The 25197-nt window shown below is 42.4% G+C and overlaps 1 protein-coding gene across 2 annotated transcripts in view; it reads right to left on the reverse strand.

Moving 5' to 3' along the window:
* Positions 1-1072: 1072 nt before the first annotated feature.
* The window catches only part of CSDC2 (cold shock domain containing C2), a 45535-nt gene continuing 21410 nt past the window's right edge, over positions 1073-25197 (reverse strand). Inside the window, exons 2-5 of one of the 2 annotated variants that reach the window (XM_060245388.1) lie at positions 10122-10169; positions 4170-4359; positions 3316-3438; positions 1073-1599 (exon numbers count right to left, since the gene is read on the reverse strand). In XM_060245388.1, the coding sequence (XP_060101371.1) occupies positions 1437-1599; positions 3316-3438; positions 4170-4345 (462 nt within the window). In that variant the 5' untranslated portion in view covers positions 4346-4359; positions 10122-10169 and the 3' untranslated portion in view covers positions 1073-1436. The remainder of the gene's footprint in view (positions 1600-3315; positions 3439-4169; positions 4360-10121; positions 10170-25197) is intronic. The other variant, XM_060245387.1, reaches the window with a different exon arrangement.

Genomic DNA, 25197 nt, shown 5'->3' on the forward strand with positions numbered 1-25197 from the left:
CTTAAAAAGCCACAGATAAGGGGTACACATAGCTATATAAAACAAGCTGTTTGTATAGTCTAAACCAGGAATATTTTTATTTTAGACTCTGACTATTTGCAGGGCTGAAAAAGCATTTCTCACTTGTGCAAACGGGGTATGTGTGAATAATTAGTTTGCCCTAGGAAGATCTATTACTAGTATTTATTTTCAAATTGATATTCTGCATCTTGACCATTCTCTCCATCTGGGTACTTAAACAGGATGGACTCTGTGCCACAATTCTGCAATCATATTCAAAGGGAAATATTGAACAGCATTTCTGACATGTAAGATTTTATGCATAATATTCCAAATATTGAGGAATGGACAACTACAAAAACGCCTACTCTATATTTTCTTCAAGGAACTAAGCTGCTCTACATATCAAAGTGCAAAGCACTTCAAATAATTACTTTTGAGAATGGACAATCACAAAATCTGACTGCTCCAAAACCAGTTCCAATAACAGAAACACCTTCTGTCCAATGCCCCATTCCATCCACTTGATTGACCAAAGTGATAGAGGACACTTTGTTTTCTCTGTATTAATGTGTTAACACTGTAGAAGGAGAGATCCTCAATCACATTTATTCCTTCAGAAACCCTCTTCCTTGAGGTATTCTTTCTATTGGCTCTGTACAACCTACTTATCTGTTTGTGATACAAGTGAGAAAAAAACTATCACTAGAGCAACAACAACACTGAAAGCTCACCTGGTTGTGGCAGCAAAGCTATTGACCATGTCAGCAGACTCAGGAAAAAGGGAGAAGATTTCCAGAAAGTCCACCTATGCACTGGGATGAGTGGAAATCATCTGGTTCCTCCCTTGTACAGAGTGAGATAGCTGGGAGAAACCAAACACCTTCAAGTATCTTGGCAGTTGGCACCACTTAAGAAAGACTCTAGAAGACATTACTGCCCCAATACTTTCAAGACCAAGCAAATCTCCTTCTGCATCTCCTGGCCAAGAAGGAACTTAATGGACCCTGGTCCCAGCTCGCTTGATAAACTGATGGAAATGTGTGTTATATGGACAATGATTACAGACAAGTTTTTGAATGTGTTCAGGGTAGCAGCAAGATACCAGTCTTTCTGAATGGACACACACACAAACACAAAATAGGAGCTTTGATTTTTGCCCAAATAGATACAATTAAGACACATAAGAGGAAGTCCACTCCACAGCTCTTTCCTAACTTCCTGCTTATCATCTTGAAAAAATTTACAGTTGCAAACAAAGGTAAATCTTAGAAAAAAAACAAGATATAAACGCAAACATGTCACACTGGAAACAAGAATTGCCAGCCTGGCTTCTCTTCCATCGCTTCTGCAGCTGTTGCATCACCCGCACCACCACCCAACTCCACTTCCTGGTGGAGTTGGCCGACAGGCTTCAAAAAAACAAAAAAGGCAGTTTATGAACCAATTATCTGACCAGACCATGTTTCATGCTTTGTGTGTGGAGCTAAGTGGGTGAGCACCACCTCCACAGCCTGGAACTTCTGATTCTTTGGTGGGATGGGGCAGATTTTGTATGTGACCTCATCTCCTTCTACTGGGACATACTCCCCCTCAATGCTGAAAAAGAAAAAGAAAAAGGAACATTTCAGAATTCTGAACTAAATTAAGATGAAGAATCACTGGTGTTCTGAAACACAACATAAGGAAACATATCTACAAAAAGCAGTCTGAAAACCAGTTTGTCATTTCAGCATCCCCCAGGAATGTTAGTCGTAGTTTTGCAAGGGTTTTGAGATTTTCATAGAATTTCAAGCCTGGAAGCTGTGGCACTTAAATATCTTGGCTAAAGTTAATTAAAATCTTGCACTGGTTAACTGTTAGTTTTCCCTGCACACACGCTAACTAGGATTCTAAGCCTTGTGTTTAGAATCCTAGTGGGGTGTGGGGCAGAGAATGAAACTACATACATTGTTGGGTAATCAGAGGAATTTCTGAATGGTGATTTTCTATACAAGAAGGCAGCAAGCAGTGTTCAAGCTCATTTTTATTTAGCCTTAGTTAAATAAGGTGTCTGAATACACCCTAGATAGAAAAACTGGACTAGGCATTCCAAAGGCTGCCTGAGAAGAAATCTGGAAATTTCACCACCTGTTCTGTAATTAGGAAAGCGTATCTGGGAAGTTTTAACTTATGTTAAGAGTACCCCTCCTGCCATATAAATACCCCATTTTACTTGGAATTATTTTCCTTCATATTTTAGATATTTAAAAGGCTACTCAGAATATCTCCAGCCCTCACAAAGTAGGGAGCCATCTTTGTTGGAAGCTGGAGAATGTACTTGTCCCAAAGAAGAGAAAGGAGGCCCATCATTTGATATCAGGGAAGTAAACGGTAGACCATTTTAACTATTATTTGGTATCAGGGAAGTAAAAGGTAGACAATTTTAACTATATATTTAGCTTAGACATTTCTGATTATCACAGTTTCCAATTCTACTCACTTCATTTGAGCACATCTATGCTACAGTTTGTGTGGCTGCCTTTCAAGGAGAAATCAATACATCTTCCATTTTTACATCCTCAGACAGAGATTGCCATCCCCATTGTAGCCCAGTTTAAGTGCAGTTTCTCATAAGGAAATTTCACTGTATCCAGTCAAAGCAGCCATCATGTAAAAATAACACAAGTTTGGAAACTACATAAGCATTAAACACACAGATTTCACCCAAAAGGGTGTGTACACTGCAATGGTTTAATCTGAAATTTGTAAATAGCCTGCATTTCTATGTGGGCTTTGTATTGCAGAGCTATAGTTGAGATATCAGAACAATGAGCAGAAGTTGATAGATACAATATAGATGTTATGATGATGCATCAGCATTTAAGCTGTGCTGCATCATTGTTGCAGGATGTTTCAAGCAGTCATTGTTTAAGTCTCCATTGAACTCATAAATTAAAAACTTTCTTCCCATAGCGTATGTTATTACAGTATCATTGATACAAGGAGAAAATAAGCATTTGCTGCTCAAACATGGCATCACACCCAAATAGGGCTGCCAGGTCCTCCCTGGCCACTGGCAGGGGATGGCGGGGGGGGGGGGGGGAGGGTTCACAGCTCTAGGCTGGGAAACTCCTGGATATTTGGGGATGAACCCTGGGGAAGCCAAGGATCTCAGTGATGTACAATGCCATATAGTTCACTCTCCAATGCACCCATTTTCTCCAGGGGGCTGTAATACCAAGTGATCCCCAGGTCCCACCTGGAGGCTGGCATCTCTATGCAGAATGAAAGATACAAGGTTCTGCACTCTAGTCTCTCCATCGTGGGACTTACTCAGACACATGGACAAATATATCCTCTGCACCCGTCTCTGGGGTGATGAAGCCATGGCCCTGGGACCGTGAAAACTGTTTGCATACACCCTTATAGACAGGACCAGCAGAGGCACGAGCCGTCCTAGAAAGGGGAAAAGGGAAGGGGGAGAGAGAGAAAAAAAAGGAAAATAAGTTGATGCTGGTTTGATATTTGTTGCTCAGAAGATGTTCACCTGCTCCTGGAAAAGAATATTTCAGTTCTACCACTCCCCTACAGTCTAGATTGTAGTTGAAGCAGTTATGCATAAATTCAGAAATCATCAAGTCTTAAATTTGAACTTGTGATCAATTCCACAGTTGGCTTAAGAAATATAAGAGAGGATGCTTTTATATACTGTGGCGTTAAATCCACATTGTATTATCAGTCTGCAAAATTCAGTACTTTCCCCCCTGCTAAAATGTCTTGATCCAACATCAGTAATTCAGAATGTTGGGGGAAACTTTCATTAGACGAATGTATTCTGAGCAGCTCTGAATTAGGAAAATTTGCTACAGAACTCCAGGTCCACTCAAAGGTTCAACTCCATCCATATATGTAGGTTCTGAAAATTATGACTGAGAGGGACCAGAAGAACACAACACAGTCAGTACTGCAGAATTCTAAAAGGACACAAAGGACAAGAAGACGGTGCCTGCTGGTGGAAAAAGTAGCTGAAAGAATTAAGGCAGTGATGTCCGTCCCTCTCCCAGTCTGTTCTGTTTCCTAGAATATTACATGGAAATTCTGAAATGCTCCCTAACATTAGAAGGACCCCATTTCTTCCCATCTTCCTTCAACTATGTTGTCTTCAAGGATGAAATGTGACTACTTACGCAGAGTATGTCCTGGTTCTTTTGGTGGGAAGGGGACTAGGTAAATCCCGAAGAAGGTGGCTACCCCTTTCACAGATCCTGCTTCCCTCCCGGTTAAAGGGGAAAGTAGGCCATACAGGCGACTTTGGAGAATGAAGAGGTGGCACGGCAGAATGGGAAGTTTGATCAGATGACATGTTGTGGTCTTTTCCTGGAGTGAGAAAAGAGGCATCAGTTGGAAAGAGGTGAGCAGGTATTTTCAGCCTTTGAATTCAACATATCATTGCAAAGCAAAGAGGAAAAACCAAGCATCCTAAAGATCCAGAAGATCCTTGGCACCTATAAACAGGAATTACTAGGCTTGTAAAGTCTCAAGTAAAAAGGCAGTGGGGAGCAACTTCTGTTATACAATCCCAGGCTTCCTGCTATCTCATGTGCATACAGTTTATTTGCAAGCAGGGAGAATAAGAATAATTGTGCTAGGGAACAGTGCATGCACAAGATGAAAAACAAGGTGGGGAGGAGTCTTCTGGGGCTCCACCAACCATGGCTACATGATCAACAAAGAGCATCCTGGAAGCTATGGCTCAGAATGGGGATGCTTGATGAAGTTCTCGGTCACCTCTGGGAGATTAAGTAAATCTCAGCACACTGAATACAAGGCTCTCCTTTATCACCAGCACAGTAACCAATGGGAGACAGCAAGAGAGAAGAGGTACCCATAGGTTGCTCATAGGCACAGCATCTTATTCTGCCACTGCAGAGCCCACCACAAACTGAGGAGAACAAGGACTGGCTGCAATTTTGTGAGGAAAAGACACTACTATAGATTGGCTCCTTACAAGCAATTCCCAAGTCATTGTTAAGGATGCTCTAAAAAAGGTTTTACAATCTACACTTGTTGTGAGGGCACCATATGGATCAAGAGTAAAACTGATATTAATCTTTTAGTATCACACATTTAGATTAGCCTCTCTAGTAAGAGAAGAGTGTTCTCATCCCAATCAATGTATAAACAACAATATATTTAAGTTTTCCCACTGGCACCAACTACATTTAGGAATGTATACTTATAGAAACCAAACACTAATACTACTAAATTTAGAGCTGGCTGCTGTGCAAGAATGTAATAGGCTATAAGAGCACTCTTCAGTGATTGACCTTGAAAAAGCATCTTGTGAAACCATAATAAGCTGGCAAATATCACTGGAATACTGGAATAAATATCCTTTTGGAGACAGAACCCCATCAGGAAACCTGATAACTGCACCACATTGGAACTTGAGGTGGAAATTTTTTCTGTGGGCAAGGCTGTATAAGGGCTAATGACAGTCTGTGGAATTGAAAAGGGACCATCTTCAAAGGATAGGAGAACATTACCTACTGAACTGTAACCGTGTGTATCAAATTGGAATCATGGAAAAGTTTTATCATTTTGTATCAGTTGAGCATACTTGAATTGTAAAAAAAGGGATAGAGTCACTTTCAATATTGATATTCAAGGACTTTATTATAAGCGATTACACTTTAATATTTTTCAGTATACTTGAGATTGTGTGTTTGTCCTTTCTAAACCAAGCCATTACAGGCAGTGGGGGCTGCAAATATGCCAGTCAGCAGGAGAGCAGGGAATGAGCTATACTTCTGAAGATATCCATTACTGTCAATATTGTCACAGGCAAAGACAGGTTGCTTACCTGTAACTGTAGATCTTCAAGTGGTCATCTGTGCATTCACACTCATGGGATAGAGCGCCTGCACCGATCCCTGAATCGGTACCTAAAAAGCCTGGGATTTCTTCGCGCTCGAAACCAACGGGCATGCGCAGGTGTCCCAGTGCGCATGCTCGCTGGCGCCAGTGCGAGGATCCCGCCAGTTCCTTCCTGACCGCTAGAAGCCCCTACTGGAGGGAGACCATCAGCAGTGGGGAAGGAGGGCGGGTAGTGTGAATGCACAGATGACCACTCAAAAATCTACAATTACAGGTAAGCAATCTGTCTATCTTCTTCATGGTCTCTGGGCTTCACACTCATGGGAGATTAGCAAGCAAGACATACCTGGAGGCGGGAAGATGGTCAACCAAAAGAAACAGCTTGCAGCACCGCAGCTCCCAGACGAGTCCTCTGTTGAGCATGCACGTCCAGCGCATAGTGCTTCATAAAGGCATGCAGAGAGGACCAGGTGGCAGCCTTGCAAACGTCCATCAGGGAAACTCCTTTTAGGAACGCCACCTACGTAACCATCGCTCTTGTAGAGTGTCCGCGAATAGGCCCAGGCAACGGTTTCTTAGCCAACAAATAACACAGTTTAATAGTCTCAGTGAGCCATTTTGAAAGCCGCTGAGATGAGATTCTGGAACCTAACTTAGGAGCAGCATAAGAAACAAAAAGATGCTGGTCCTTACGGAAACTCTTGGAGCGACTCAAATAAAACAATAAGGCACGCTTAACATCTAAAGCATGCAGCCTATGTTTCTCATCCGAGGAAGGTGTAGGATAAAACACGGGCAACCAAACTTCTAAGTTAGGGTGGAACTGAGAAACCACCTTGGGGAGAAAGGAAATATCAGGAGCTAAGGACACTCCAGACTCCTGAAAAGCTAAATATGGGTAGTCACAACGCATAGCCGTGAGCTCCCCTGCATGGCGTGCTGATGTGATGGCTACCAAAAAGGCAGTCTTCCAAGATAGAAGCTGTAACGAGCATGTGGCCATCGGCTCAAAAGGACGCCGAGTCAGCCTGTCCAACACTAGAGTCAAATCCCACAACTGTGGGGGTGATCTCGAAGGAGGATGAAGCCTAAGCAAACCCTTTAAAAATCTCTTAGAATGAGGGTGTGCAAAAACTGAATGCCCTTCCACTGGTTCATGGAATGCAGATATTGCCTCCAGATAAACTTTAATGGAGGAAAAAACAAGGCCAGCATCCACCAGAGATAACAAAAACTCAAAAATAACCGGCAGTCCCACCCTCTGGGGCAAAACTGTAGGATCAGCTAAAAACTGAAGAAACTTCTGCCACTTCCTATCATAAGAAGCGCGGGTATACAGCTTCCTGCTATTCAGGAAAACGTGTTGGACTCTGCTGGAGAACTCACAGGGTCGATGAACCACGCTGTCAGCTTCAGGTGGGGCACGTTGTGATGGAATACATGACTGTCCTGAGCTGACAGAAGATCCGGTTGGCAATATGGTTTGACAAACTTTCCTTCAACTCCGCCACAAGGAGCCAATCGTCGATGTATGGAAAGATGACTATCCCTTGAAGCCGGAGGTGGGCAGCCACAACGCTCATCATCTTTGTGAACACCTGAAGTGCAGTGGACAGGCCGAACGGAAGGGCCTTGAACTGGAAATGTTGAGAACCTACTGCAAATGAAGGAAACGTCTGAACGCAGGATGGATGCTGACATGGAAGTAAGAATCCTTGAGGTCCAACGTTGCCATCCAGTCCCCTTGGTTGATGAGAGGCAGAATTGTTTGCAGAGCGGACATTCTGAACTTCTGGTACAGAATAAACTTGTTCAGATTCTGAAGGTCCATGATTGGTCTCAACCAGGAAGTAACAAGAGTAGAAGCCTCCCGTCCTGGCCTCCACCGGGACCCGTTCTATGGCGTGTTTCTGTAGGAGGTTGCAGAGGTGGGGAAGGGGGTGTGGTGATTACCACAGATTGGTTTGGAATCTGAGCAAAATCTATTTTGTAGCCTTCCATGACGATGGAAAGCGCCCACCTGTCCGTAGAGATAGACTCCCAGGCCGACAGGAATGGGCGGAGGCGGATAGACGAAGAAGAAGAGTGGACGGTGATGCGTGCTACCAGAAAGTCAAAGGCCCTGCTTTTGAGGGCAAGCGCCCTTGGACTTGCCGGTGGTCTGTGCAGAAGCGTAGCGGTTTCTATTGTTCCCCCTGTATGGGGACCTGCTCTCAGGTTGGGCAGAGCAAGGTCTCCACTGCTGTTCCGGGGAGAACTTTTGATATGGCTTCTTTGACCACGGTTTGTTCCACTGTTTTGGTTTCGTAGCTCTGAAAGACACCGGGATACCCAGGTTCCTGGAAGTTTTTATACTTTTATCCATTTCCTGGAGTGCATTTTTGGTGGTCGATCTGAAGAGGCCTTCGCCCTCGAAGGGCAGATCTTCAACGAAGGCCCTGGTGTCTTGCTGGAGGGCCGTTGACCTGAGCCAGGAGTGGCAGCGGAGGCAGACAGCAGAAGTGATGGTTCTTGCTGAGACGTCCACCTTATGCTTTGCTGCAGCCAGTAGGGAGGCCACTGGCACTGTTCCCACGGTGGAAGCGGTGGGAAGTGGCGAGCTACGGTGGTCGGTTCCAGCTCTCTCCGACCTCTTGCCTGATCCAGCGGTACCGACGGCTCCATCGGTGCCAACACCTCCACCTCCGAGACAAAGTCGCTCTCACTGCGACGCCTCGACCCCGAAGAATGGGAGTGCTGAGTGAAGTTGATCTCTTGCTCTGATGCCGATAGACGCAACTGCTGCGAAGCACTGCCTCTCGACACCGAAGGGCTAAGATGTGTGGATGCCAAGATCTTCCTCAGTGGAGCGGTCGACATCGATGTCAAAGCGTCATGAGAAGGGAAGGAGTGCGGGACAATCTCTTCTTCCGCTTCTCCTTAGATTTCACCTTCTTCGGTGCGGATGATTGGGTCCCTGAGTCATCCCGACGCTTCTTAGCTGGGGTGTCCACTGACCCTTCAGAAGGTCATTTTATGGAATGCCCGCTCTCGATTGGCATCTCGGTCCTGATCGGTGATGTATCAGCTGATGTGACGATTGGGGCCGTGGCCTCTCCCATTGGTACCGACGGGCCTGATGCCATCTTTTGAGGGCGAAGTGCCAACTCAACCAACGCAGCCGAAAGCCTCGCCACTCGATTCCTGCGAGTTTGTTTGGAAAAACTCAGGCAGTGCGAGCAAGAATCCACATGATGTCCCTCGCCCAAACAAAGGAGACAGAGGGAATGGCCATGGGGGGGGGGGGGCAATCTTTTTCCCACAGGAGCGACACCTCTTAAAAAACCCCAACGTCTTTCCATAGATCGCCATGGAAAAAACTCACCCAGGAAAGTCTCTGAGGGGAAAAACGGGGGGAAACTGGGCCCCGAAGGGCTAGTCCAACACTTTTTTTTTACAATACTAACTATCTAACAACTAACTAACTAACTACACTAAGAAAATAACAAACAGGCCGTATACAACAAGAAAAGCAATCCTAAGATTACTTTACCGATTGGGGACACGAAAGGAGATCCTCTCAGCGCAGCGGTCAGAAAGGAACTGGTGGGATCCTTGCGCTAGCGCTGGCAAGCATGCACAAAGGGACGCCTGCGCATGCCCATTGGTGCTGAGCACAAAAAAAATCCCGGGCTTTTAAGGTACCGATTCAGGGATCGGCGCAAGCGCTCTATCCCATGAGTGTGAAGCACAGAGACCACGAAGAAGATCCAATAGGCACTCATAAGGTATTTGTAGGCCACATAGCAAATCAAAAACAAAAACTGATGTTTTATCTGGGGAGAGAACCCCTTTTTACAAGGTACAACACATCCAGTGTTGTGAAATGCAGTAACCCTGTGATGAAAGCATAACATCAAAGAAAACTGTGGAGCACAACAGTGAGCAATTGTACTTCTTATTGAACATCTTTACTGATGACCCTTTCTTAAAGAAAAAAGTATTGCACCAAATACACACTTCCTAACTTCAAAGATTGGTATTTTTAAAGTTTTCAGACCTGGCACTCTACCAAATGAGCATCAAAGAAGCTGAGGGCGAGGAAGACAGCAATCACACAAACACAATCAAACACTTTACTTCTCTGAAGCCTCTTGAAGAACAATGCATGAGTAACCTTGAGAGAGCAACAACAGTTGCCTCCCAGTTGTTTAAAGGCAGCCAACATCTAGGGGTGCTTCCCAGTAGCCATATATCAAGAGATTTTAGTGATAAGCACTCACTGTGTTCTGTAAGAAGCAAGAGCAGAAACAACTGCTCTTTTTGTGACCCTGTACAAAATAAACAGTTCTTTATTTAGTTTTAAAGCAGAACCTAGGTAACCTGCCAGCTTAGAAGTCTGGCATAATATATCCCTTTATGATCTACCAAATAGACCTGAACCCAAAGGAAGCTCTCTAAAAATATATATTACACACCCATATTCTCAGAGGTCCCAGAGTCTCTGTGGAAATACATGGCCAGACCCTCAATTCTATCCTCATGCTTGAATGCACAGAGTCTATTATTATCTTTCATTTGTCCTATATTCAGTGGATGTGTACACACACAGCTATATGTTACTTAGGGAAGAAGCTGCTCTAGATAAGAAGTTAAATCAATATTTGTAGCAACTCACTACAATCCTAAAGGTCCGAGGTTCAATCCCTGGCATCTCCAGCTAAAAGGATCAGGTAGTGGGTGAAGTGCGAGTCCTCAATGTGAAGCCCTGGAGAGCTGCCAGCAGTCTAAGTAGACAATATAAATCTTGATGGACCAATGGTTTGATACAATATAAGCTGTCAACCAGCTTCAATTGACTTAAAAGGGTGTAACTGTTTAGGATTACACTGTAAATAGAAGATTTTGTATCATAGATATTGGCCACTGACGTTTGTACATGTTTGTGGTTGTTCCTTAGTTCTGTTGTTTAGCCCTGCCTTCCAAACATTCTTACTGGACAACTCCTTCCTGTCACTTTTGTCTTTTGGTTGGTTTCCCACCCCAAACAAGAGAATATGGAATTGAGCAGAAAGGCTGTTAGGCTGTTAAGAGACTGTCTCATCTCCCTTCTTCTAATCTTAAAAACAGTCTGAACCCAGAGCCTATTTCAATACTCCTGCCAAAAAGATAAAACATTCCATCACCCAGTGCTGCCTGCTGTGATTTTCTACTCCTCCTAGGACATTATGTGGTTGTCACTTTTGGCCGCCAGGCTGCTAAAAGAAAGCCCTCCCCAGTTGCAGCTGCAGCAGAGATGCTTTCATCTTTGTTAACCATTCTAATTATCCATGCAGTGCTGCACAGATAATTAAGAGGTGGATGCTTGCCTATGGACGCAAGTATTAGTCTCTGAATTGCTAGCACGCTCATCACTGGTAAGAATTATTCTATCATCCTGTTTTTACAACACTACCTGTCATTTCTATGCTACAGGGAATTCTGAACATGAGTGATCTCATGCCACCATAATCTATACTTCTCTTGACCCCCTGCCATCCCTCAGCCCAATCTGCAGTGAAAAATAGCAGCACAGTGACTAACACCCTGCTATGCTCATAATGTCAAAAGGCCAGAAACAGAGAATCAGCCATGCTGGGAACAGGAAAGAAGGGGGAAAACCTCTCATCCCAAAACGGCAACAGACATCTGACCTGCATGAAATAAACAGCTTTCTATTTAGTTTTAAAACAGGGCCTAGTGGCAGCTGTCCACAGCTTCAAATGGAGGACTTGCATATCACCCACTACCTGGCTCCGTACCTGACCTAACCACAGTAATCCATGCAGATTATTGTAATTCACTCTGTGTGGGCATGACCCAGAAGCTCCAACTAATACAGAATGTGGCCATGTGGGTTCTCATGGGGACTCCCGGCCAACAACCATTTAACTTTTGCTGCATGAGCTGCACTTGCTTCCAGTGGAGCACCAGATCAAATTCAAGGTCTCGGTTTTGGCCTTTAAGGCCCTTAGCGGTCAGGGACTCACATACCTTCAGGATTGCCTCTCTCAGGGTGCCTGGAAGAGTGTTACACTCCAGGAATTAGAATTTCCTGGTGGTCCTCAGCCTGAGAGAGATTTCAGCTGTCTTCAACTAGGGCCAGGGCCTTTTTGGCCTTGCCCCTAGACTGGTGGAACTCTCTACCAGAGACCATCCATGCTCTGGGGGAGTTATTGCTCTTCTGCAGGGTATGCAAGATGTTCTGCCAGGCATTTGGTTGAGGATAGTGACAGGAGAGTATACTATCTGAAACTCTCACACCCTTCATCCTCCACAAGACCCTTCCCCACAGGCAGCCTGTAAATAGGGTTGCCTGATCTGTGTTGGAAAATACCTGGAGACTTTAAGGGTGGAACCAGGAGAGGGCGGGGTTTGGGGAGATGCATCAGTGTGGTTCAATGCCATGGAGTCCACAATTCAAAGTAGCCATTTTCTCCAGGGGAGCTGATCTCTGCCAGCTGGAGATCAGTTGTAAAAGCAGGAGATCTACAGGCCCCACCTGGAAACTGGCAACCTTACCTGTGGAAGATGAAGATTTTTTTTCTTGCATCATCTCACCCTAGCATCTAGGAGAAGGAACCTGAGCCCTTGGCAAAGAGTGCCCCCCACACTGTACTACCAACCACCTGCTTGCTTTGATTTTTTTGTCACTTGCCAACATGGTGCTTGTGTGATGTCAGCATTGGGCACTTAAAGGGGAAAAGTGCTGATGCACTGTTATGTAACTCCTACTATACCTGCTAATGAAAGGCATGTGAGAATCATGTGCAGCTAGTTAAGAATTGGGTAACATGATTGGCTAGCTGCACTATATCAACAGAGAGCCTAACTCTCATTCTCTGTGGGTTGATGAATACGGAGGACGTGCAGAGGTGTGGAGAGCTATTTGTGATCAGAGGCTGTTACTCTGTCGGACTGACTGATGATGACGATGACTTGGTATGTGTAAGACTATTCTCTTGGACTGTGACTGTGTACTGCTAACTTGGATGGACTGAACTTACAGTGTATTGACTATCTGGACTGACTATTACTACTCTCTTTGCCTTACCCCAAATACAACTGTTTCAACTGGCTTGTTGAAGTTTTTGTCTTCATAGAGTTTTTACTGGTGGCTGCACTTATCAGGCACTCATACCTGCAGAACTTCCACGCACACTGACATGTCACGCCAGACTTTTAATTTTGCAGCTATTCCTAGCTTCCTACAAGAGTTGAGAACTGAGCCAAGTCAATAAAAAGTCAATTGATTCAACCAAGGCAAGGCCTAAGTTCGAGGCAAATGACTCACTGCTGATTGCAAGGAACTAGCATGAAGGAGGTACACTAAACATAAATGCACAGGTAGTGTCAGCACCAGTATCTTTTTTTTTTGGGGGGGGGGGGAGGAGCTCTAAACTAACCTACTCTGTTCTCTGCGTCAAGGACTGGGGCCCATATCCAAGCCTAGCCCATGTTTCACAGGCCATTAACTCAAGTCCTATGAAGAAAGGTTGAAGGAGTTGGGCATGTTTAGCCTGGAGAGGAGGTGGCTAAGAGGTGATATGATCACCATCTTCAAGTACTTGAAAGGCTGTCATATAGAGGATGGTGTGGAATTGTTTTCTGTGGCCCCAGAAGGTAGGACCAGAACCAGTGGGTTGAAATTAAATCAAAGGAGTTTCTGGCTCAACATTAGGAAAAACTTCTTGACTGTTAGAGTGATTCCTCAGTGAAACAGGCTTCCTTAGGAGGTGGTGGGCTCTCCTTCCTTGGAGGTTTTTAAACAGAGGCTAGATGGCCATCTGACAGCAATGAAGATCCTGTGAATTTAGGGGGAGGTATTTGTGAGTTTCCTGCATTGTGCAGGGGGTTGGACTAGATGACCCTGGAGGTCCCTTCCAACTCTATGATTCTATGCATTACAGACAGTGCAGCTGCCCAAAGACAACCTCCAGCCTGTGGGTCCATCATTTAGCAGAATTTCCAGACCTTTGTGAAATGTTAAGTGCTTGCTTATATTTCAGTTTGCAACTCCCTGGTTTTTTGCAAGAGTAACAGAACATATAAAATATCCATCCTAACATCCACTACTGGTGTTTTATCCATTTCACAATTTTTAATGTATTTCACAGCACCAGAGCTGTCTCTAAATGGCAATTGCTCATTTGGATGTTAGTAAAAACTTAAAAGTCTATATAGTTAAAAAGTGACATCTGAAAAATCCATGAAAGTATTAATTACAAGACTGCATAAAGAATTGAAATATATTTTAGAATCAAATGCTTCTTGGTCTTCTTATTTAACTAGCCCATGGATCCCCAAACATGATGCCCGCTAATACTTTTCCTGTAGGGTTGCCAGGTCTGTGTTGGAAAATAACTGAAGACTTTGGGGATGGATCTGGGAGATGGCAGCTCCTCCGGAGAAAAAGGGTGGACTTTGAAGGGTGGACTCTATGGCATTGTGCCATGCTGAGGCCCCTCCCCTTCCCAACCCCACCCTCTCCCAGATCCACCCCCAAAGTCTCCAGGTATTTTCCAACACAGACCTGGCAACCCTACCAGGGGAGCTGATCTCTGCCAGCTGGAGATCAGTTGTAAAAGTGGGAGATCACCAGGCCCCACCTGGAAGCTGGCAACCCTACTTTCCTAGCACCCATCAAGAGTTTTTAGAAAATGAGTGGGCCTGATGGGGTCCTGGTTAACAGGGCTATTGATTGGCTGTCCAGATAAAAATAACATGGTTTAAGCAGTAGCTGCCACCCCATTCTCTCACTCCTATTTCCCAGTGAATTTTTAAACTATTATTCCTCTGAGCCCCTGCATTTGGACTTCCTTTGTATGTAAGGTTGGTTGGCTCCACCTCCCACGGCAGCCATTTTGTGATTGCACACTCACCATCCTATGTCAGAGTTCCAAATATGCCCACAGGCTCAAAAAGGTTGGAGACTCCTGATCTAGTCCAAGACTTGCAAGGCTACCTAACATCAGTAACAAGCTCAGCCAGTAACAAGCCGGGACATGCAGCACCTCAGATCTAAACCAGGGGACTTCTGAAATGTTAGAGTGACCTAGCAAGCCTTGGTCAAGTAGTTGACTGCTCCCACTATGATTTTAGAGTTCATTAGCCATTGAGCAGAATTATTATGTATGTGGACTCAGGTGAAGACTTTGGGTGTTCCTATCTGGCTCACTGGAGCCATATGGACTGAGCTTGGGGACTTGGGAACAATGGGCTGCAGGATCCAAACCAACCACAAGCCCCTGTCGGTTTGAATGACCCAATAATGTGCTTGCGCGGGAACCCAGGGATGTATATAAGTTTGGCCCCGTTGGCCTAGTTTTTCAGTCTTGTAGTGCAGCCACCCACAATGCTGTACCTAATAAAGAGCTTGTTATTACTTATCCTTTGACTCATCAATGCCTAAAACCCACTATACAATAAGAATCAACAGAAACGATAGAGGAGTGGAGAACAAATATGAGGCAGTGATCAGTAGGAAGGAATAGAGTTGCCAGCTCCAACTCAGGAAATAACTGGGGTCTTTGGAGGTGGAGCCAGGAGCAAGGTTATGACAAACATGACTGAACTCCAAAGGAAGTTCTGGTCATCACATTTATGTATTCCTTTTAAATTCCTTCTCTCCATTTGGAAATAATGAAGGATAGGAGCACCTTCTTTTGGGACTCATAAAATTGGACCCCGGTCCAATCTTTTGGAAACTTGAATGTTGTTGTTTTTTAGGAGAGACACCATATGCTATGTTGAAAATTTGGTGCCTATACCCAGCAGACAACATCCCCCTCTCTCTGATAAATCTGAAGCAGGGGGAGGGCCTCCAAACCAGGGGATCCCCTGCCCAAAACTGGGGATTGGCAACCCTAGATCAGATACCTTGTCATAAAGACAGGCTCTTCCACAGTGGAAGCTGTCATGAGCTACTTGAAGAAGAAGCAGGATAAAAATATGACCCGTTCACAGGGCTACTTATTTTTTTCACAGGACTACTTATTTAACTTTGGTACAAGTTTTAAAACACAAAATAACTGAAACAGAAAATTTGCACAGAGCTTAACATTCAACAGGGAGAGTGAATGATTACAGAAAGGTCAGGAATGACCCTACTGACCATGAGGGTCAAAAGGTAGCATACTTTGTAAGTAGTATGAGGATTAAATAAAACAGGACAGATCATGGGTCCCTGTTTGTCATTCAAAGTGCAGGATGCCAGCCTCCATGTGAGGCCTGGAGATCTCTCATTTTATAACTTATCTCCAGCAAGCAGAGATCATCTCCCCTGGAGAAAATGGCTGCTTTGAAGGGTGGACCCCATGGCACTGTACCATGCTGAGGCCCCTCCCCTCCCCAAACCCCACCCTCTCCTGGATCCACCCCCAAAGAGTCGAGGTATTTTCCAACACAGACCTGGCAACCCTAAGTGCAGCTGTAGATTTCCAAGGCACTATTTTGGTTAGGACCAGTGTTCCCTCTAAGCTGAGTTAGTGTGAGCTAGCTCTCAGATTTTTAGCCTCCAGCTCACAGATTTCTTGTCTTAGCTCACAAAGGATGACCCCAGAGCTCAATAATCTATGCAGTAGCTCACTTTAATGTCAATAGCTAGCTCAGCTCACAAAGTAGAATTTTTGCTCACAAGACTCTGCAGCTTAGAGGGAACATTGGTTAGGACCATGCAGAAAGAGGAGACAAGGTTAAGTCTCATTAACCAGACAGCTTTACTAATTGAAACTAGACCCTTCCATACACTTATGTAAGCATATCCATCTTTCTTTCCTTTAAAGCATTAATAACACCAGTGGGCAGTTTTGAGTAGTTTTGAGTAGTAAAATTGACGATGGATGTCATTCTCCATGATCTCTGTCATGGCTATATGATATTTGGTGTAAAAAGCTTGAAGATTGCTAAGGTCTTTCAAGTGCCAGATCAGATCATTAACTCCCATTATGGTTCAGCCCCACAACAGAAGGATTATAACAACACAGGCCTGCAAAATGGAACTATTCTTCCACGCTTTTAGTTGAAACTGTGGACATTCTGTTAATATCAGCCCCTCCTGCTCAAACTACTAGCCTGAACCAAACTGCTGCTTTGTTTGATTGGTGCTGGCAGGAATATAATGTGGAAACCAATGGATCACACCATATTTATCAAAAGCTGATCCAGAACTGAGTAATAGGATATTTTTAGCATGCCATCTGACCACTGTTTTGTGGTTTAAACTATTTTTTTTGTTTCAATTGTGATTATTGTTATTAACCCTTTGTTGTAACCCACCTGGAGCCTGCTTGTGGGGAGGGTGGGATAGAAATTAACTTCAAATAAATAAATAAATAATCATGGCATCTGTGTCAAAACTGATTTCAGCTGTAGTGTATTACAGATTAGTTTTCCAAGGACTGGCTAGCTTAAGTACACCATATGTAGCCAAAACTAAATTTCTTAATCTTAGAACTAGATGGTATCAACATATACTTAGAACTAGATGGTATCAACATATATGTATGAGATGTTTTAAGGATTGTATTGTGATTTTATAGTAATGATTTATTTCCATGTTATTTTAACTGTTGTTAGCTGCCCTGCGCCCGTCAGGGGAGGTCAGGATATAAATATAATAAAAAATACAATAAAATAAACTCAGACATGACAAATTACAAGGTGCTGACAAACTTCCCCGTTAGTGATAAAGTAGCATACACGGATCCAGTTAACAGGAACATTCTGCAAGTTGGTTTTGTTTGTTGCCCTGATCAGCAGCCTGGGGTGTCAAATATGCAGCCTGTGAGCTGAATCAGGCTCCTGGAGGGCTCCTATCAGGCCTGCAAATAACTCACTGTTGCCTGCTTCCTTCTCCCTCTCGTGCTTCCTTCTGCATCACAGCTTGCTTTGCCAGGCTTGTTCAATCAAGCTACAGAGCAAAGCCTCTATTTTCTCCATTGGCTGACCAGCACATGAAGCAACTTACATTCAAAAGCTTGCAATGCCCAGCCATTTCATCTTTTCCTCTGGACTTTAGGCTCAAAGCATTGATCATGAGATTTCTGTAATGAATGTCAGTAAATCAAAAGTAGGTTTGCATCTTACAGATACATACCTGAACAACACCTGAACAGCATACTCAAGATTGCTATAGCATGGACATTGTCTCCAGATTTTGATGCAATAATTCAGAACAAGAGGTGTCAGTTATCAGCTAGGGTTACCAATCCCCAGGTGGGGGCAAGGGATCCCCCGGTTTGGAGGCCTTCTCCTTGCTTCAGGATCATCAGAAAGTGGGAAGGGGGGTGGAAATGTCTGCTGAGCACTCCATTATTCCCTATGGAAACCGATTCCCATAGGGCATAATGGTGAATTAATCTGCAGGTATCTGGGGCTCTGAGGCCCTGTTTTTTGTGGTAGAGGCACCAAATTTGCAGCATAACATCCAGTGCCTCCCTTCAAAACCCCCACTGAGTTTCAAAAAGATTGGACCAGGGGGTCCAATTCTATGAACCCCCCAAAAGGTGCCCCTTTCCTTCATTATTTCCAATAGAAGGAGGGCATTTAAAAGGTGTGCAGTCCCTTTAAATGTGATGGCCAGAACTCCCTTTGGAGTTCAATTATGCTTGTCACAACCTTGCTACTGGCTCCACCCTCAAAGTCTCCAGATATTTCTTGAATTGGACTTGGCAACCCAAGTTATCAGAGCCTATTAAATAAACAAAATATTGCAGAGCACTAATGTTTTAAGCATGTTTTGTTTAAAGTTTTTTTTAATCTTTAATTATGTTTGTCTGTGTCCTTTATAAAGTTTATATCTCTGCTACTTGGCATTACATTTTATGACACACATGACCTGGCCCAGCAAAGCCTCATTTATGTCATATCGAGCCCTCATAATAAATTAGTTTGACAGCCCTGGTCTATCTTATCTGTAGAAAACTTTTTCCCTTCCCAGAGAACTGTTGGCATAAAAAAAAACCAGGGATAAATCATTAAGGTCTGTGCAGGAGAAACAGGAGGAGCCATCTTTGCAACAGTATAGAAATCATGAGCAAAAGAGCTTTGTGAGAAAAATTGTAAAAAAATGTCCTTCTTGCATTGAGCAGAAGGACAGATGGGTGATCATCCCAGCAAAGAATGTCCCTTGTTTCCAGTATAGCACTGGTGTTTTGAACTATGTAAACCGCAGCAATTGGCTCCTCCTTTCCGCAATATGCAATGGCACATACTTTCCTACACAATATATAAGTATGTCTGCTACAGCAACAAGAAACATAACAGCAGCTTTTTAATGATGCACTCCAATGCAGGAAGCAGCCCCACTGTGTTCAAGGCAGGGCTATTGGTATTCCAGTTTTGGTTTGTTTTTTTGTTTTGTTTTTTAAGAAGATGCCATTCTGCAAAAACTGCAAAAAGATTAACACAATCAATGCAAAAGTCATTTTAAGCTTTCCTAAAGTTCTCAGGTTTTTGAATTCTTGATCTTCCTCAGGGGACATGGAAGATACATAACTATTAATTCTATTCATAAAGAAATTAAATGATGGGAAGTAACTATGGCAGAATTTACTTTAAGGGAAACTAGGCCATTAATGTGTCATTCACTCTGGGTGGTGAAGCAGACCTTGGTTCAGTCCCATATTACCCTGCAGTATGGCCAGTGCTCTCTCATTAAAAGAAAGCTGTGCCTTGTTGTTGAACTGGCTCCACACGTAGTTTGCATTCTCCAAGCCAAGTGTACCCAGAGCATCTATAGATTAGGGTTATGTATGTCTCCAGTCTAGGGACTCTTGACCCACTAGATAACCTAGGGGTGGTCAAAGTACATGGTGCCATTATGGGGAATGGTCTGGTTATTGCGTTGATGACATTCTTTGTTGATGTCTACTTTGTATTCTATAGATTACAAAAGGGTGTATATATTGTTGACATTTTGCGGTACAGGGCTGCCTTCCAACTGCTTTTTGGGATCCTTAGCTGGCAGTCAATCAAATATCTCTTTCTTAATGTTGGTATTCAGTGTACACTGTATCTAAGTTTTATGCTTTGAGTTTTTCTGTTATTCAGTTTCAAGGTTCAATAAAACAGATTACAGCCCTGATCTGGATAGCCCAGGCAAGCCTGATCTCATCAGATCTCAGAAGCTAAGCAGGGCTGACGCAGGCAAATATCTGAACAGGAGATGTTCAGAGAATACTAGGGTTGGGAGGCAGAGGCAGGCTATCAAACAACTTCTCTGAACATCCTCCATGTCCCAGTAGGAATTGCCAGAGGTTGCCATGACTTCCAGGCATGGGCACACACACAAAATGCAAACAAAACAAAACCCCTGTAAAATAAAACAGATTTTAGTTCTAGCACTTGTCCTCTTTTCTTTCTGCTGAGACTCAGTACACAGCTGGTTCACAACCAGCCCATCAAACCTAGGTGGGGGATAGAGATCCAGGTAAGCCTGGGGGCCAGATTTTTCCCCTGGCAGTGTCCTTCTCTTATGAAGCATGCAGAAGCTATAACAGGAATTATTTTGCCCCTTTCAAGTGACCAGTGTGATGCAGTGATTAGGGTTTTGGACTAGAAGATGGATTCAAATTCCCATAGTGCCATGAAGCTTACTAGGTTTGCCAGTTGCCAGGTTTGGGCAGGGGATACCCTGGTTTTGCAGGCTCCCCTTCATTGCCAGCCAGTTGGCTGGTGAAGGAAGCCCCACCCCAACAGCCATGATATACCTTTAGATATCCATAGGTTTAGAAGAAGCTTACAAAAGCTTTGTGTTTTGGAATGTGTGTGGGCCTTTAAATCTCAGCAGGATGGGAAAGCTGCATGGGGGAGGGGGTGAGCAGGCAGAGCTATGTGGCTCTTCCCGGTGAGTGTGTGAGAAAGGAAAAGAGCATAGTCCCTCTGTTTTCCTTTTCAAAAGTAGTTTATATAGTAGCATGTTCTGCTGAATTGTTTCTACAGATGGCAGCAACCATGGGTCACAAAAACGTTGGGTTCCCAGCCTCCTGCTGGGGGTAGGGGTTCCCCCAATTTCAGGGCCTCCAACCTGCCAGCACAGGATTGGCTGGTGGGAAAGCCCCACCCCCGAAGAGCTCCATTGGCACCTGATGTGATGGCATCACCTGGAAGTCTCCCCCGCCAGCATCCAGGTAAGACCTGGTGACCCTGCAAAAACTGTTCCCAGTTGTAATACAATATTTTCATAACAACAAACTACTTATTTTGAAAGAATCAACCACTCTGGAAGAAAAAAATGTCTTCCGTGCCCTTCTGTCCAGCACACATCCTTCACAACTGTATACAGCTTGGGGGAGAGAAATTGTCTGAAGACACAGAATGTATTATAATGAAGATTTACAACTATTTCTCAATAAATATGGTAAGAACTGAAAATACCAAGAATTATTGTGAATTCATTGATAGAAACTACAGGTGACTATTGTCACACAGCAGAACAAAGTAGCATAGAACAGTTACAGTCGATGTCTCCTGTCTCAGTCCAATCCACCATCCATATTGAAGAAATTATTTGAAATGACATAGTAGCAGTGTATCAATATCAAGGTTCCATACAAAAATCCAGAACACAGAAAGGGGGAGGGAAATCAATTTGGGAGGTTTAATTGTATTGCAGTCTGTTTGTCAAAAGTTGCAACATAGAATTGAAGCAGCCTTCCTTTCAGTGAAAACAAAAGAGATCCTAAGCAAAGCAAAGAATGATGGACTGGAGAAAGACGTCGGTATGTTTATGAAAGAAGTTCTTACTTGTACAAAGTGTGTTGAGAATATTTGCAGAAATTGAAGTTTCTTTTAAATAGTTTGACTGTTTTCACTGGATGGCTTTAACCGATACCCTTTCATTTTATGTCATATCATAAAATACTTGAGAAATTGAGATGTGATGGTGGATGATGTAAAATGCTTTGACCAGTTCTATAACCTGAAGACTTTTGTTGAAAGTGCTCAGACAAAGACTTCAAAAGCACACAAGTTATTGACAAGCCAGTTAAATACTTACAAAGGTCTGCAATTCGAGCTGCTTAAAATTCACTTGTGGGGAGGGTAGAATATAAATTAGCTAAAATAAATAATAAAATAGCACAATTTTTCTTCTGCATTCCAGGACATAATGGAAATGTTGAGAGAATATTTTATTTAATAAATGCCCAGTGGATAGATGAAGGAAGAGATTTATCACAGAAGCTATAAAGGGTCTTCTGTTACTGCAATATAATTTACATGACTATTCATGCTTTCACTTATACAAAGCAAAAGAACAGTGGCAGCACAATATATAAAATACAAAAATACAAAATATTGTGCACAAACAAACACTCTTGACTGGTGTATATAAAGTTCTATTATCATGAAATGAACAGCCTACAACAGTGGGCATACATTCATTCAGTATAAATAGAAAACAAACAACAGTCTCAAAACAATATTCCAAGGAGGACCCCACACAGTCACTGAGTTTTCCAAACTGAGTACTAAGACTCAATAATAAAGTTCCACAGGAGTCCCTCCGTTGCTTGTTGACTTCTGAAGGACAAATTCTAGCCTTCACGCAAACCCCGGCTTTGATTGCGTTCCGCTGCTCCTGCAGCTTCCTCATAAGTCAACTGAAACCTCCAGCCAAGTTCTTTCTCAAACGCCCATTTTGGTATCTTAATTTGAAATACGTCAGATATTGTGAGATTTCTCTACCAGGGAAACGAGATTTGAAGGCAAGAAAAGCGGGAAGTATTGGAGGAAGAAGAAGGAAGTCAACGAAGCAAACAGCCTACTCTAGGATTTTAATACCAGAGAGAAACATCGGTGGCCATTGTTGTTGGGAGGACTAAGTTTTAACATTGTTTTTAAAGTGATTGGGACATTAAAAATTGGTGGAGTTAACAGATTTGGCAACTAAAAAATTACTACTGTTGGATAGTAGATAAGAAGATTTGAACTGGTAAAAGGGAAAAAAGAAATAGACAAAACAGAACAAACAGAAATGGAAAAAGTTCTGCTTGGAGATAATGAAAAATTAATATTGAAAATCTATAAATTACTTTTAAAATGGTCTACGGAAGATGAAGTAGTGAAATCTCAAATGATTAAGTGGGCAATTAATGTAAATAAAGAAATACAAATGGACAAATGGGAATATTTGTGGAAGAACTCTATGAAACTCTCAACATGTCAGAGTATTAAAGAAAACTGTTTTAAGATGATGTACAGATGGTATATGACTCCTAAAAAGTTGGCAAAGATGAATAATAAGATGCCAGATGTTGGAAATGTAAAAAACATGAAGGTTCTTTCTACCATATGTGGTGGACTTGTGAAAGAGCGAAAAAGTACTGGCAGATGATTCAACAAGAGATTTCTAAGATCTTAGGATACGAATTTAACAAAGTTGCAGAGACTTTTCTGTTGGGATTACAAATCGAAAAATTTCCAAAAGAAGATAGAACTTTAATTTGGTACTTGCTCTCAGCTGCTAGGACATTGTATGTGCAGTTGTGGAAGCAAGAAAAAATACAAGAGAAATGGGATTGGATTGTAAAAGTTATGACATGGAGTGAAATGGACAAGTTAACAAGGACCTTAAGAGACTATGATTTAGAAGTATTTAAGATGGAGTAGAAAAAGTTCAGAAGATACGTAGAAAAAGAGTGGAAAAGGAAATTTTTTTAAAGTGAAGCAAAAGTTGTGACTGCCTTTTTCGGAGAAATAAAAACTTTAAACATTAATATCTGAGCCTGGGAGGCTCAGAGGACAGCGAAATTGGGTGCATTGGAAAGGGCAAGCTTCACTTTATCAAACCTGATGGTTCAAATTTAATTTGGTGAGATTAAAATTTTTGATTTCTTTTATATGTCAGACCTGAAACAAACTCGTGCTAGGTCTGCTTCAATAGAGAAAATGCAAGCCCAATTAGATGCAATGGAAGCTAGGATAATGAAGGGGGTGAAAGAAATGATAACTGCCTCTAAAAAAGGCAACGTTTCATTGGATAAAAAACAAAATTGTAATATAGTATGTTTGCAAGAAGTGCATATTAGACAAAAGGATTATATGTTTTTATGGAATAAACAATTGGGACTAGAATTTTTTACATTGGCTGAACAGAAGAAGAGAGGAGTAGTCTTTTATATTAAACAAGAATTATACCTGAAATTGGTATTTAAAGATAAGGATGGAAGATATATAGCGGTAGAAATTACTTTGAATGCCAAAAAAAGTTGTTGTTGGGACTTTATGCTCCAAATGGTGCTAAAGACATTTTCTTTAAAAATATTACACAACATCTTGATGAAGTAACCTATGAGCAAATTTTATTGATGGGGGACTTTAACGGAACAATTCAGAATATGATAGATAGATCTGGGAAGAAAAAAAAATGATAAAGAAGGGAAATTGCCAAAGTCTTTTTTTTTAATTGGTCAAACAGGAGAGTTTGGAAGATATATGGAGAAAGTTTAATCCTGAAATACAGGACTATACCTTTTTTTCAGCTAGACATAGCTCTTTCTCTAGAATTGACATGTTGTGGGGTACTAAAGATTTGGGGCTTATAACAAAGAAAATAGAGATATTACCTAAAATAGGAGCTGATCATAACCCAATAATGTGGATTACAAAACTGTCGAAAAAGTCAAGAAGATGGAGATTAAATGAAGATTTACTACAAAATAAAGAAATAGTGACATCTCTAGAAAATGAAACCATAGCGTACTTCCAAGTAAATGACAGAGAGGATATAGAATTTCAGATGGTATGGGATGCCTACAAGGCAGTAATGAGAGGATTACTAATAACATTAAATAATAAAGACAAGAGAGCAAAAGATAAACAGATGTTGGACATTCAAAATGAAATTAAGAAAAAAGGTGAATTAAGGAAAAGGCCAGGAAAAAAGAAAATTATAAGGGAGATTACAATATTGCAAGCACAAATGAGACATCTGTTAAATAAAGAATTGGAATGGAATTTGAAAAAATTAAAACAGAAATCTTTCGAGGGAGCGAATAAACCTGGAAAACATTTGGCCTGGCAATTGAAGAAAAAGAGAGAAAGTAAAATTATTAATAAAATTGTGGCTGATGGAAGAGAGATGGTAGATCAAGAAGGAATAAAGAGAGAATTTTTTAAATATTATGCTAAACTATTTAAAGGTGTTAAAGTAAAGAAGGAAAAGATGGAAGCGTATTTGCAGGAGATTAAAATAGCACCCTTAACTGATTATATGGGAAAAGTTTTGAATTATCCAATTGAAAAAACAGAAATTGAAGTAGCGATTAATGCAATGAAAATTGAAAAGGCTCCCGGACCAGATGGATTTACGGCAAA

The sequence above is a fragment of the Heteronotia binoei genome, chromosome 8 (assembly GCF_032191835.1).
Source record: "Heteronotia binoei isolate CCM8104 ecotype False Entrance Well chromosome 8, APGP_CSIRO_Hbin_v1, whole genome shotgun sequence".
Taxonomy (NCBI): Eukaryota; Metazoa; Chordata; class Lepidosauria; order Squamata; family Gekkonidae; genus Heteronotia; species Heteronotia binoei.